This window comes from Notolabrus celidotus, chromosome 11 (genome assembly GCF_009762535.1).
Source record: "Notolabrus celidotus isolate fNotCel1 chromosome 11, fNotCel1.pri, whole genome shotgun sequence".
Classification (NCBI taxonomy): domain Eukaryota; kingdom Metazoa; phylum Chordata; class Actinopteri; order Labriformes; family Labridae; genus Notolabrus; species Notolabrus celidotus.
In genome coordinates this window covers 10,837,717-10,850,032 of record NC_048282.1, presented here as the reverse complement: position 1 = coordinate 10,850,032, position 12,316 = coordinate 10,837,717, and the positions used below count along the sequence as shown (strand labels likewise).

At 42.8% G+C, this 12,316-nt stretch overlaps 1 protein-coding gene across 1 annotated transcript; it reads right to left on the bottom strand.

Annotated features, from left to right (window-relative positions):
- Nucleotides 1-709: 709 nt before the first annotated feature.
- On the bottom strand, nucleotides 710-11,542 carry lrrc38a (leucine rich repeat containing 38a). Its single transcript, XM_034695223.1, has 2 exons — nucleotides 10,729-11,542; nucleotides 710-2,441 (listed from the first exon to the last, which is right to left on the bottom strand). Exons 1-2 carry the CDS (start codon nucleotides 11,354-11,356, stop codon nucleotides 2,194-2,196), a joined length of 876 nt encoding a protein of 291 aa, XP_034551114.1. The 5' UTR covers nucleotides 11,357-11,542; the 3' UTR covers nucleotides 710-2,193.
- Nucleotides 11,543-12,316: the final 774 nt, after the last annotated feature.

The window sequence follows — 12,316 nt, the reverse complement described above, 5'->3', positions numbered from 1 at the left end:
GTTCCCACTCTCCATCATAGTCACTAGCAGAACACCCCAATTTAATAACCGATCCCATACAGCACTGCCACGTTCAACAGACCTAGGCTCCTTACATACAATCAAGGTAGTGACAACACTGATACTACCTGCTCTACCACCTGGTCCCTAGCAGCCCCCTCCACCCAACACACAACAGAAGAGTCTGTACTTGTCCACTTGGGGAGCCATCCAATATCCATGTTCTCAGTCTACAATCTATGCCCACTTCCAGCCCATGGCTACTCAGACTGGCCCAAAGACCACCCCCTTTTAAAGCCCACTCTGAGCCTTTGCCCTTTTCCTAACCTAACCCAGATAGGCTCATGTGGGCCCTACTTGGACTTCCAGCTGGGCACTGTGCCCAGCTGGAAGTCAGAGCACCCAGTATCAGTGTTGGACGTCACTAATGCTCTTATGTCTGAAATGGAGAAAATCTCTGCAGATAGACTCCCAAATAATAATCTCCTTTGTCAGATATGGTATTATAATCTGTGGATGTGTCCATGTGCCTTCAAGCTCACAGAAAGCCTTTGACAAGAGGCAGGAACAGGCGGTCTTACAGGCACTGGACTGCCAATGATTCTCTTCACAAATTGTCATGTAGCTGTAACTTAAATCAGGTCCATTTAGGGTGGTTGCAACATCATCACTCTAATATATGTCTGTCCTCCAATGGACTGTTGTTGAATTAAAAGACAGAATTTGCAACTAATCTTTTAAAACAAACCCATATAAATGTTACAGTTACTTGCATAAACTACAGTAAGACAGATGGCTGGAAGCTGCACACTCAAACTGTAAAAGGTACAGTTGTCTTCTGCAGACTGTCTATGAGTTGGCATCAATGCTAACTGGTACACGAATGAATGAGAATGGGAAAGTCTAGATTATAATCTGCTACCATTAGCTGTACTGGAATATTATTGCATGTATTGCTCCAGTGGAGAACAGGTCAACACGTATGACTTTTAGAGCCAAAATCTGAGGATATTTACCAACATATGTGAACAAGCGATGCAGTGGATCCCCCAATATCAAATGCAGTGCACTGATAGAAACCCTTTAGTTGAGTTACTGCATCACACTCCGGAAATGTGCAAAGTTTCTTGGTTCAGTTGGTGCAAAATGAAGAATTTGTTGCAGAACCAAGAGTAGAAGATGGATGAGAAATAAAAAATATGTGCTGCAAAATGACTGTGTGGATGTTTCAGAGAGTCCGTTTGCAAATCTTTAAAATCCTACAACTGTTCTTTCAACAACCAAGATGGTGTTGAGCAAGGCACTTCACCACCAGACCCTCTCAGCAGAGGTCTTACAAAGCCTGACCAATGAAATGATGAGGGCCTGACACAAACCAGGTTGTTGTAAAAGTGTTGGAAAGATTGGCCCTACATATCAGCCAATCATTGGTTTTATCTTTTTGTAGTGTATTACAATGGAAGACAACCAATGTTACCAACTGAAAGCTTATGCATGTTATTTTTTTTACATCCTTATGATGTTTCTGTTGGCCAACGTGTATATGAAGCACTTTTTATGAATACATTGGTCCAAAATTGGTGTTTCATGTCATGGCAAGAGTTTTTGAAGCTATGATTGTCTAATCTGACACAGTGACAATCTATAAATACTAAAACACCCTGCAGTCTAATCTGGTTTATGTCCTTTCATGTTGGTTATATATTTTTAGGCCTGCGAGTCCCACTAGACGACAAGGCCAATGATAAACGACGTGGTTCTACTTCCAACAAAGGTTGTACCGTTTGGTGGCTATAGGAATTCCCTACATCAATCATTGGTTTCCCATAGTCCAAACCCTAGGACACAAGTTTGTCCCATTATCTCCATCTAGAATACATTTACAGTGTTGATGAAAGTGACTGTGTACATTTTTCAAAAATGGCATAATTGCTACAGTTCTTCAGTTTCTTACAAAACTAGTGCCACAGACCAGCGTTTCTACTGCTAGCTGTGTACACTGTCATAGAAGATGCTACATTCAATGAAGCCAATACCTGTTCACAGTGATTCAAGCCTACCCAAAGACTCCCAAACCAGCCCAGTGATCTTGGACTTGACTTGTTGAGACCTCTCGTCTTGGATACAAACCGGACCTCTGTGCAAGAGTTTTTCGAGCTTTAATGTAATCCATTTGCACTTCCCTTTCCTCCATCAGTCGTTCCCTTCTTCCTCGTCTCCTTTGCTGCCTTTGCTGAGGCGCTGGAAGCAGTGGACTGTGGAAGCAAGGAAGAAGCTGGCCATGATGGCTGCTACTGAGACGGAGATGCCGGAGAAGATGACGATGAGGTAGTCAGTGAGAGTGAGGGTGCCGCGGCACTCCCGGAAACTTTCTTCAGAGAGTAAACTGAGGGGGACCTGACGCCCATCCAGAGGCAGGGAGCACTCTATCCCCTCCATACCTGGGGGAAAGAAAAAGAACAAGTGACAGTTTCATGTTAAATCGACCGCAATACACAGATAAGAATCCATCGCCATGGACTGTTAACTGCTGTGGAATCACTGGGAATATTTTTCAAAACAGTATATAAATCAATTGAAATAAATAAAATTATCTTTTAATCAAGTTTTTTTGCCACTGTGCTTGTATTTGAAGTTAGTAGCCGGGTAATAAGCCGGATAATGTCAGGTTAGCTGGTAGTTATGGGAAATAGAACCTCTTCAGGGTTCTCTGTCTGGATCCTGTTTCCCAGAACTACCTGCTATTAACCAGACATTATCCCTTACTTAAAGTTGAATTAGAAATGATGCATTCTTTGTTGCTGGGAGTGCTCATAATGTGCATTGTCCTTTTCCCAAGAGGCAACCAGTTGCACAAAAGTTATCCTGCAGCTAATTTCACCAATGCATTTTCACACACTTTGAAGTAAAAAAAACTGAAGATTTCTACATATATCAGAGTTTTTGTTCAGTTTGAGATGCATTTACATACAAAATGCCAGCTTTAGAGAGAAAAAAACGACCCCCAAATTAAATTTAAGTTCTCGAAATCATACCATAGTGCACAAATATTTATGTTGGAGCAAAGACTTTCATGTACATCACACCCAGAGTGATATTCTGCCCGACCCGGTCTCAAAGGCTTGTGTGACAAATCCAGCCTGGTCCTGACCGGGTGTTACAGCTGTATTACTCCTCCCCCAAACAGTTCTGTGACACATGCACACACACACACACACACACACACACACACACACACACACACACAGACAGACAGACAGACAGACAGACAGACAGACAGACAGACAGACAGACAGACAGACAGACAGACACACACACACACACACACACACACACACACACACACACACACACACACACACAGGCGTATTACTCCAAATTACACATTCCTTAAGTTAACAAGGGTAATTTCAAAGCAACAGTAAGCCTTTGATCATTCAGAAGGACGGACTCTGACAGCTGCAGATGAGCACACGGACACGCACACGCCGCTATACTGTATGTGGAGGACACACATGCCTGGGTTGTACACATGTCTATGTTCCCCACATGTACACTAGAGAACATGTTTTTTACCTTCTTTAAATTAATTAATTCACTGTACATTTCACTTGCACACCACATCACCTCTGCAGAGCTAGATCTCATGTGGGTACAGTTAAACACTCTTATATAGCATGCTCAATGTTTCCTCCACATTGTGACAAACAGTGATTGTGTAAGTAATGCACACACGAGTCTGCAGCAGACAAATCAATTTCTGTAACTTATTTTAAATGTTAAAGTTTTGTCTGTTTGTTGTATTACTTTGCACTTGAAATTTTCGGAGGCCCCTTGGCAAAAGTAGCTGCTTGGCTCTTGTTGACCTCTGAGACAACCGTCCACCTTTCACCTGTTATTGCAGTTTTTAAGTGGTTATAAAATTAATAGTGATGTCTTTTTATGACCTCAATGATAAAATGAGACCATCAGTTACAAGACTGACCATTACTATATTGTGATATTTATGCCTATAACTTGCCCCATCCGCAAGTGCATAAGTATCCAAAGATAAGAGGCCGGGGATGCTAATTGGGGCAGTGCAAATTTGATAGTACAACTGATAGCTGGAATTATTGACAGAAAAAGGTTTTGACTAATTACCAGATAATCTGACCACTTTCCACCTCTTTTCTTTTTAATTTTTTTTTTTTGTTTTTTTGCACCTTTATTAGCGAGGGGAGGACAGTGGATAGAACTGGAAACAGGGAGAGAGAGAGGGGGAGTGACATGCGGGAAAGGGGCCTCAGGCTGAAATCAAACCCCGGCCAACCGCTTAAGGGGCGCATGGTTTAGCAATCAGCGCCCTCCACCTTTTTTCAATAAAAAAACAAAAACAATGGTTTCAGGTAGCTGCAGAAACACTATCAATTTTTCCTTAATTGAACTGATACATAAAACTCCCCCAGTCATCACCATACACATCCGGGGGATCTCCATGCTGATTGGCAATGTATGACTGATTGGCGGCATTGTAGTTTTCCGCATTTACAGCACTTCAGGGATCCCCGACCTCGGCCGTTCAATTCATCTCCTCTGAAATGTCCACTCTATTATTTAATCATGTCTGTATGATAAACAGCAACATGTATCAGCTCTACATTAAAATAACATGCTACACTTTGTAGCATGTTATGTTACACTTTGATGCATTGCAACTAGTGTTCATCCAAAAATGCTGAAAAATATGGTATGGTATATTTCTATAAAAACAAATCCCACATTCAAGTGTTAAAAAACAATCGATGCATCAAATCTTGAGCACACATGCAGTGGAAAAAGTACTGCTGTTGTTGTCTACAGCTTTCAGGAGAAACAGTGTGTGGGTTTCATTGTTTGGCTGTGATCACTTACAAGCCGATAGAAATCCAGAATGCACTCTAACTATTTAACCACAGGAATAAACATGATCATTCTCTGAATTCATTATCTTCTCTGCGAGATGTTGTAATTGCACACTGTTTTCACCCCATGAAGACAGTAGGAACCGAGTGATGTATTTTCTGTCTTGATGCATGTTAACACCCCCAAACATTTTGTCCACTGTGTGCAGAGACGCACTCACATTTTATCCTGACTCCTCTGTAGCTCTGTTGTACCCGAGAGTCACTAGACATCATTGTCAAGCATATATGTGTGTGTTTGTGCTTGCCTGCGTGTTTGTGTGTGTGTGTTTGTGTGTGTGTGTGTGTGTGTGTGTGTGTGTGTGTGTGTGTGTGTGTGTGTGTGTGTGTGTGTGGGTGTGTGTGTGTGTGTGTGTGTGTGTGTCTGTGTCTGTGTCTGTGTGTGTGTGAGTCACTGTACGACCAGAAGGGGTTTTCCACATGAAAAGGGACTTGGTGACCTCATTGCTTGGTGATATTCCAGTCACGTGGAGCTACAACAGGCAGCCAGACTCACACATGCTCACACAGACATGCAGGAGATGAACAGACAGGCACACGCCCCCTCACACACACATACGAACACAGAAACACACACTGGGGCACGAATGGGATAACATCAACATAATCAAACATGCAATCACTGAGAGATGTGTATCATCCTGTATGAACAAAGACATGGAGAGGCACACTGACAAGGGCGTAGGAGCTCACATGCTAATTCATATGGACACCACGTACACATTGACATACAACACAGACATGCAAGCACGCAAACACGTGTGCAGGTTTACGCATGCAGAAATGGGTGTGCAGTGAAATGTGCAAATGTCCATCCAGGTGCACACAAGAGCATACATGCACGTTATGCACACTGATAGAACACACAAAGAGGAACAGAAACAGGTGTGCACAGGGAGGGGGAGGCTCTTTATGTCCAGAGACAGATCCTGTGACCACTTTCTTTAAGGTGTCCGACTTGTTCGATCTCGTCTTGGACGAAAAGGACTTGAGACTTAAATTTAAGACCCTGAAGTCCAATTTGACCAGCTCCTGCTCCATTTGGCACATGTCTTAACCATCTCAAATGTGTGTGTATGATTTCCTTAATTATACTCTGGCTATCTTATTTCTTGTAGAGTTGGTAAATGTGATATTTTGTTGGGTTAGAGGCTCCGCTGATTTATCTAAGATACTGTATCTCTTGTGAAATGCTTCCAAACAAAAGCCAACACATTATCCATCTACAGAAACAACAACCCTTTAAAAATACACAGAACCTAAAATAAGCAAAACTTCTGACACCAGGGATCTCATAGACCCATGCCACCAAAGCTGATACTCTCAGTATGTCATCATCAGATATAGCAGATGTGTTCTGACATTGCTTTGTTGCTAAGGTACATAAAGTTGCCTCTACATTAACCAAAGTTAGCTTGGACATGAGCCCTGCCTGCTACATGCTAGGAAATGAGATAGTAGTGAGGAACAATACAGTGTCGCTGCTCGGCTGCTCTGCCTGGCCATAAGCAGACATTAAGTTATTATATGAGTGCTAATCGTAGTGCATGTATCGCAGGTTCGCGTAAACCAGTCATGCAGGGTCAAGTTTGCACTGGACTTGTCTTGGCCTGCACTGAACTTGGACTTGACTGCATCTTGTGCCCTCAAAGTCTCATTGTTGTCTCCATGATTCACTGTTGTCTGGATCATAACTTAATCCCTTTTAGGTGGTCTTGATTACAACACTTAAGGATACATAATGTGTTTGGTGGATCATAAGATGGAATCACAGACAGGCACATGTATTTTTACACACAGATGCAAACATATAAAAGCACATGACTCTGACTATAACCATGCAACAAATATCTGCAGAGACACATAATCTACAGTAAGTGTGAACCAGTGCAGACTCCCACACATTTTCAAGTTTGCTCTAAGTTCATCTGAATCCTAAAGACATTTATTTTCAACATATTATATGTGTATGTATGTGTGTGTCTTGTTGCATGAAAGAGAGAGTCCAGTTTGTTGCTACAGGTAGTGTCTTCGTCCAGGTGTCGCAGCATCACATGTGCTGTGGCTCTGAATAAGACATGTCGCTCCCTCAGCTCTGACCTGACTGATGTAAACAGAGGATTGTGTTCACAGGATGTAGGTTGTGTTTAACATCTCTCTCACATTATTTACACTCAAGTAACAAGAAGGCTGGGTTTAAAGCCAAACAAGAATATGTCTGCTGTAGTACAGTCACTGTAAAGAAGAGCATCGTTGTTTAAGTGACCTGAAAGTAAAAAGTCGTTGTTCTACTGTAGTAGTAAGAGCTGTGACGACTAGCTACTCTTTCTACAATATCTTAAAACCTTCTTAGCACCATACAGCCCAACATGCATCATATTTGTGTTTTGAAAGAAAAATGAAACATGTGAAAATTACATCTTTGTAAATACAGGATTCAAACTAGCACTGGAAATATGCTCTAAAGAAATATCGTAACAATCATTATTCACGTTCTCCTTTCAACTCTAGGTGGTTGAAAAGTGGTTGAAATTGGGTTTTGGACATTAGAACCTTAGTGGCAACATCTGGCTAGGAGAAATGAAGTTGACATGGAAGTGTTAAAAACTGCAGTTCTTTCAGTGTCCACTTGAGGCTGGCTCTGGAAGCACTGGAAACCACATACACACCAATTGAAAATAGTTGATCTTTACCGCAAAAATAAACATGTTTACAACGTGGTTCAAAAACATTTTGGTCTGAATAGCTAATTTCTCCAACCACCCACACTGTACGGGGGCTGAATTATTTTTATACAATAGTACAGAAAATATTAAGGTTCTGAGCTCTTCACGATCAGAGGTACGGCTGACTTGACTGACGGGCTGGAACATCGAGCTCGTAGCCAGGAGGCTAAAGGTCTGCCTCAACTCCACCTCTTTGCCATTCAAATTTAAGTTGAGTCATCCTTGTTAATATGGCGACCAGAGCGTTCACTTCAGAGTGAGCATGGAAAATGCTCAGTGTTCCATTCAGCTGTCTGAGGACAAAACACCAAGTACACATACATTCATCCTCGCTGAGGCCTTCTGAATGGTGACAGGAGTTTGGCCACCTGTTGTCATGTGACTGATGGTAATAGGTTGATGTTGCATGACAACATGTGCGATCAGTTCAAGAGTATTATTGAGTATTATGCTAATTTTTTAGGTGTTATATCCTCCCTCTGATAGCTCTGTAGCAGCTTCACATGATTTACAGCTCAAACACTCCACTTATCTCAGGCTGTCTGTAACGCTTTATTTCAGCTACTGTCACTTTAAGGAACATCAGAGCACTATGGAACCCAGCATTCTGGAAGCCTCCTGACCATAGATTATAAATAATGGGCGTAGTATCTGTTAGGTCCCCCATCTGTTTCTGAAGCGCTGTTTTGAAGCCAATTGTCAGTGGGTGCCATATTAGAAATGCTGAACTCAACCCAACTGCTGTCGAGCTAATGTAAGGAGGGGTTTGAGCCTCATCGCCAATAGCTACAGTGTTCCCGCCTTTCAATCGAGTCAGCTGCGCCTCATATTATGGAAAACTAGTAATCTTAATATCTTTGAAACTACTGAGTTATGTAAAGATTCACCCCGCATACAGTGTGTGCCGATCGAGGAAATTAGCTAATGAGATTACACTCATTGTTTGAACAAGACTGTAAACATGTTTATTTTTGCCATAAAGATCTGCTCTTTCCATGTGTGTGTATGTGGTTTCTGGTGCTTCTGGAGCCAGCCTCAAGCAGACACTTGAGAAACTGCAGTTTTTAACACTTCAAAATGCTTCAATTCTTGCGGCCTGAGGTTGCCACTTGCTCCTGACACTCAACTAAGTTGTACGTCTTTTTTAAAAAATTGCTCTTTTAAGGAGATTCACCAACTGGTGATGTCATGATTTGAGAAAATCTCTTGTTGATCTCTCTGAAGTCACATGTGACTGTTTTTTAACCATTTTTTAACTGTTCAGAGCAGCCTGCAGTCTCAGGCTACGCCCACACATAAACTGATATTTATATACTGATACTGATATTCTATAAATCTAGATTTTAAAGTGTTGTTTTTTTTACACCTGTATTTTGTGACCCAAGTAACCACAGACCAAAATAGAGAGAACAAACTAAGTTTTCAAAAATATCGACATACATCTGGACAGCGCAAAATTTGTCAATTACTCAAACACACCACCCAATTTGAGTCTTTGTCCGTGTTTGGTAATGACATCCAACATTTTAACTTAATATTACATTTTTTTTTTAATGAAAAAAGCATAATACTACCTATTTAAACTCTTTCTTCTTTTCTTCTTTTACAGGTTGTTACATCATGAAAAAGTGCTGAAAATATCTAGGCTGTCATAATATTGTGCCTCTGTGTGATTTGTGCCATGAGGTCAAGCACACATTTGACTGTTGATTAAGGAAAATCACTCTAATGCATTTAAGATAGAAGTTGCACCTCAGAGCTAAAAAAACAGGGGACTGAAATTTCGAATATAGGTCGCTGCAGTATAAAAGACGCAGCCTGTTTTTGTTTCTCAGAGGGAAAAAGGTACAAACTGTGATGATTTCTATTATGGGCAGCAAAGTCCACAATGTGCAGCTTCTGTGCAACTGTGTAGCTATATTTAGTACCATCTGTTGTTCTCATTTGAGGTTTGCAATTCCTGCTCGCTACTGGTGCAGCAGGTTAGTTCAGCCTATTTCATTTTGATAGTTGTGAGGAACTGACCCTCGATCAATTCGCAAAGACTCACACGGCCCATAACCACTTGTCGCTTGTTGTCTTAAATTGAGAAGTCTTTCAATCAAAGGAAGAAAACTGTTTTAATAAAGGTGCGGCTTGACTTCTGACACAGCAAATTGGTCCCTTGCTTCTACGAGCACCAACTCCTGGTTGAACTAGTGGAACACGATAAAATACCTCTCTCTGCATTTTATACTGGTACATCTGTCGCACCAGTGATTGGGATGTAAGTCACTTTTTAAATGACAGAAAAGGTATTAAAGTGTGTCGTATACACTGAATTTTAACGCAATTACTTTAGAAGAGGTTAAACAAAATGTAGCTTTGGACAAATAGTTTGTGTCAGTATTTGTGGAGCTTCATGGACTGTAAATCTTTCCATTAGATATGATATTAAATAGTGTGCATTAGACTTGGTCACGATTTATATTTTGTCACAGATATTCATTTAATAAAGTATTATGACTACAATGTAGACCGTTACATTACTCAGTCCACAGAACATAAAGCACTGCTGTAGGTGTTTTCTTTCTTGGTGTGTGCATCCTGCATGATGTCTTTGTAAGCCTAGAAAATATCCAAACTGTGCTCGATCCGGTTTACTCTGCATCTGAAAACCACCTTATGTTTTTGTTTGTCTGCCTTCAGTTTCGTGTAAAAAAGGCTTTGTCTCATCTTCAGTCTTGATGCACAGCGTTGTATAACCAGATATTGTTGATTCCCAAAATATGTCCCCTCCAGCACAGAATACACGAGGTGCAGCTCTCTCCTGGTTCACAGCTTTGGAATACAAAATGTGCAACAGAGACGTGTTTTTTTACCTCAGCACACAAAGATGGAGACGAGCTTCCAGTCACATGTTGTGTTGTTTTCACCAATTCATATCCTTTGCTCTAATTTCAGCTGCTGGGTAAAGTGTTCAGATTAAACACCACTTTGGGAATGATTTGATTTGATTTCTCTTGCTCTAGCGTGGGAGAAAGACTGCATGTTTGTGCTTTAAGCCGCTTATATCTTACCCTTTGGGAGCTTGTGACGGTTCTCTGTCAGCCATGCAAACAGTTTGGCAAACTGGCAGTTGCAGAGCCAGGGGTTCCCTTCCAGTCGCAGCACCCGGAGGGATGGCAGGGACTCCAGGACGCTGACGTCCAGCTCTGTGAGACCGTTCCTTTCCAGCTCCAGCTCCCTCAGGGAGGTCAGCCCTGTGAAAGCGTCCCTGTCCACCATGGTTAGGTAGGGGTTGTTCCCCAGTCGCAGTTTGATCAGACTCCTAGACTCCCCAAACGTCCCGGAGGGGATTTCTGTCAGATTGTTGCTCCCAAGGTCCAGGAAGACCAATCTAGAAGATGTGGTCAGGGTCCCTGGCTCCAGCTGGGAGAGGGTATTATTCCTTAGGTCTAAGTAGACCAGATCACTGTAGAGGACTAGGAAGTCTGAGGGGATCCAGGGAATCCAGTTGTTGGAGAGCAGGAGGCGGCGGACATCCAGAGGGATGGAGTCCGGGACTCTGGTTAGACCTTGTCCGTTGCAGTCCACGGTGTGGTGATCTGGACATAAACAGCTGGATGGACAGTTGTTGGCTCGTGTAAGCAAGGTGGAGGAGATCAAGGCGAGGAGAGGCTGCAGCCAGTTAATGCATGGTAACATTGTCGAGGGGGCGACAGGAGACAGTGGTGAGGGGGTCTCGGCAGGGGGTGAGAGGGGAGGACAGACGGGTTCAGATCAGAGGAAGGGAAGGGGAAGGAAAGGTCAGACGATGGAGGTTCAGCGTGGATCTGGCATCCTCTCGTGCTCCCTGCACCTCAATGCAAGAACAACCCAAAAAGCCATCGTGTCGCGAGGGAGCGTTGTTGTATTCCAGCAGATCATGTAACAAGCAGTCTGGATCAAATAGCAGCCTGCTGGCTTTGAGGGGAGAGAGGGGAGGAGCGAGAGCGAGAGAGACAGAGCGCGTGCAAGAGAGTGAGAGGAAAGAGAGTAGGGGGGGATGTGAGAGGGGAGAGGATTAACACAGAGGTAAATAGAGACTAACGAACCAGAGGCGAGTGGGCGGGGTTTGTGGGGTAAGCCAGTGGACATGTGTTGGTGTGTATGCTTGTGTGTGTGTGTGTGGAGCAGGGAGAGCCCTCCACGCCTCATTAGTCAGTCTCTGAGGTAAACCATGCGTTCCCGTCATCACTCGGATCGGATCGGTTGTGCAGAACAGCGGTGAGAGATCCTGTCTGTGGGGTTTGAAGTCACAGCTCCTCCATCACGCAGAGAGTCGAGACGAGGATGCCATCGACATCTCTGACTCACATGTGACGCAGAGAAACCAGAAACACGCACAGCAGCGTCACACGTAGTCCTCTGGAATCACTGTTGTTTACCCCTCTGCTCCATGCCTCCTCTGTTCTTTTTCTCACCTCATCACACACTGGAGGGGAACAGACGGAGGTACCTCTGCATGAAAACAGCTGCAACAATGTGTCTGTATGTGTCACCATCAACTCTGGATTTCTGAGGAAAGATACAAAATCAGTGTAGTAAAAATAAATATCTGTTTATGATCCTGTTTAGGATGACACAAATAAAGGGTATTTAACATGTTTGACTTTGCAAAAACAC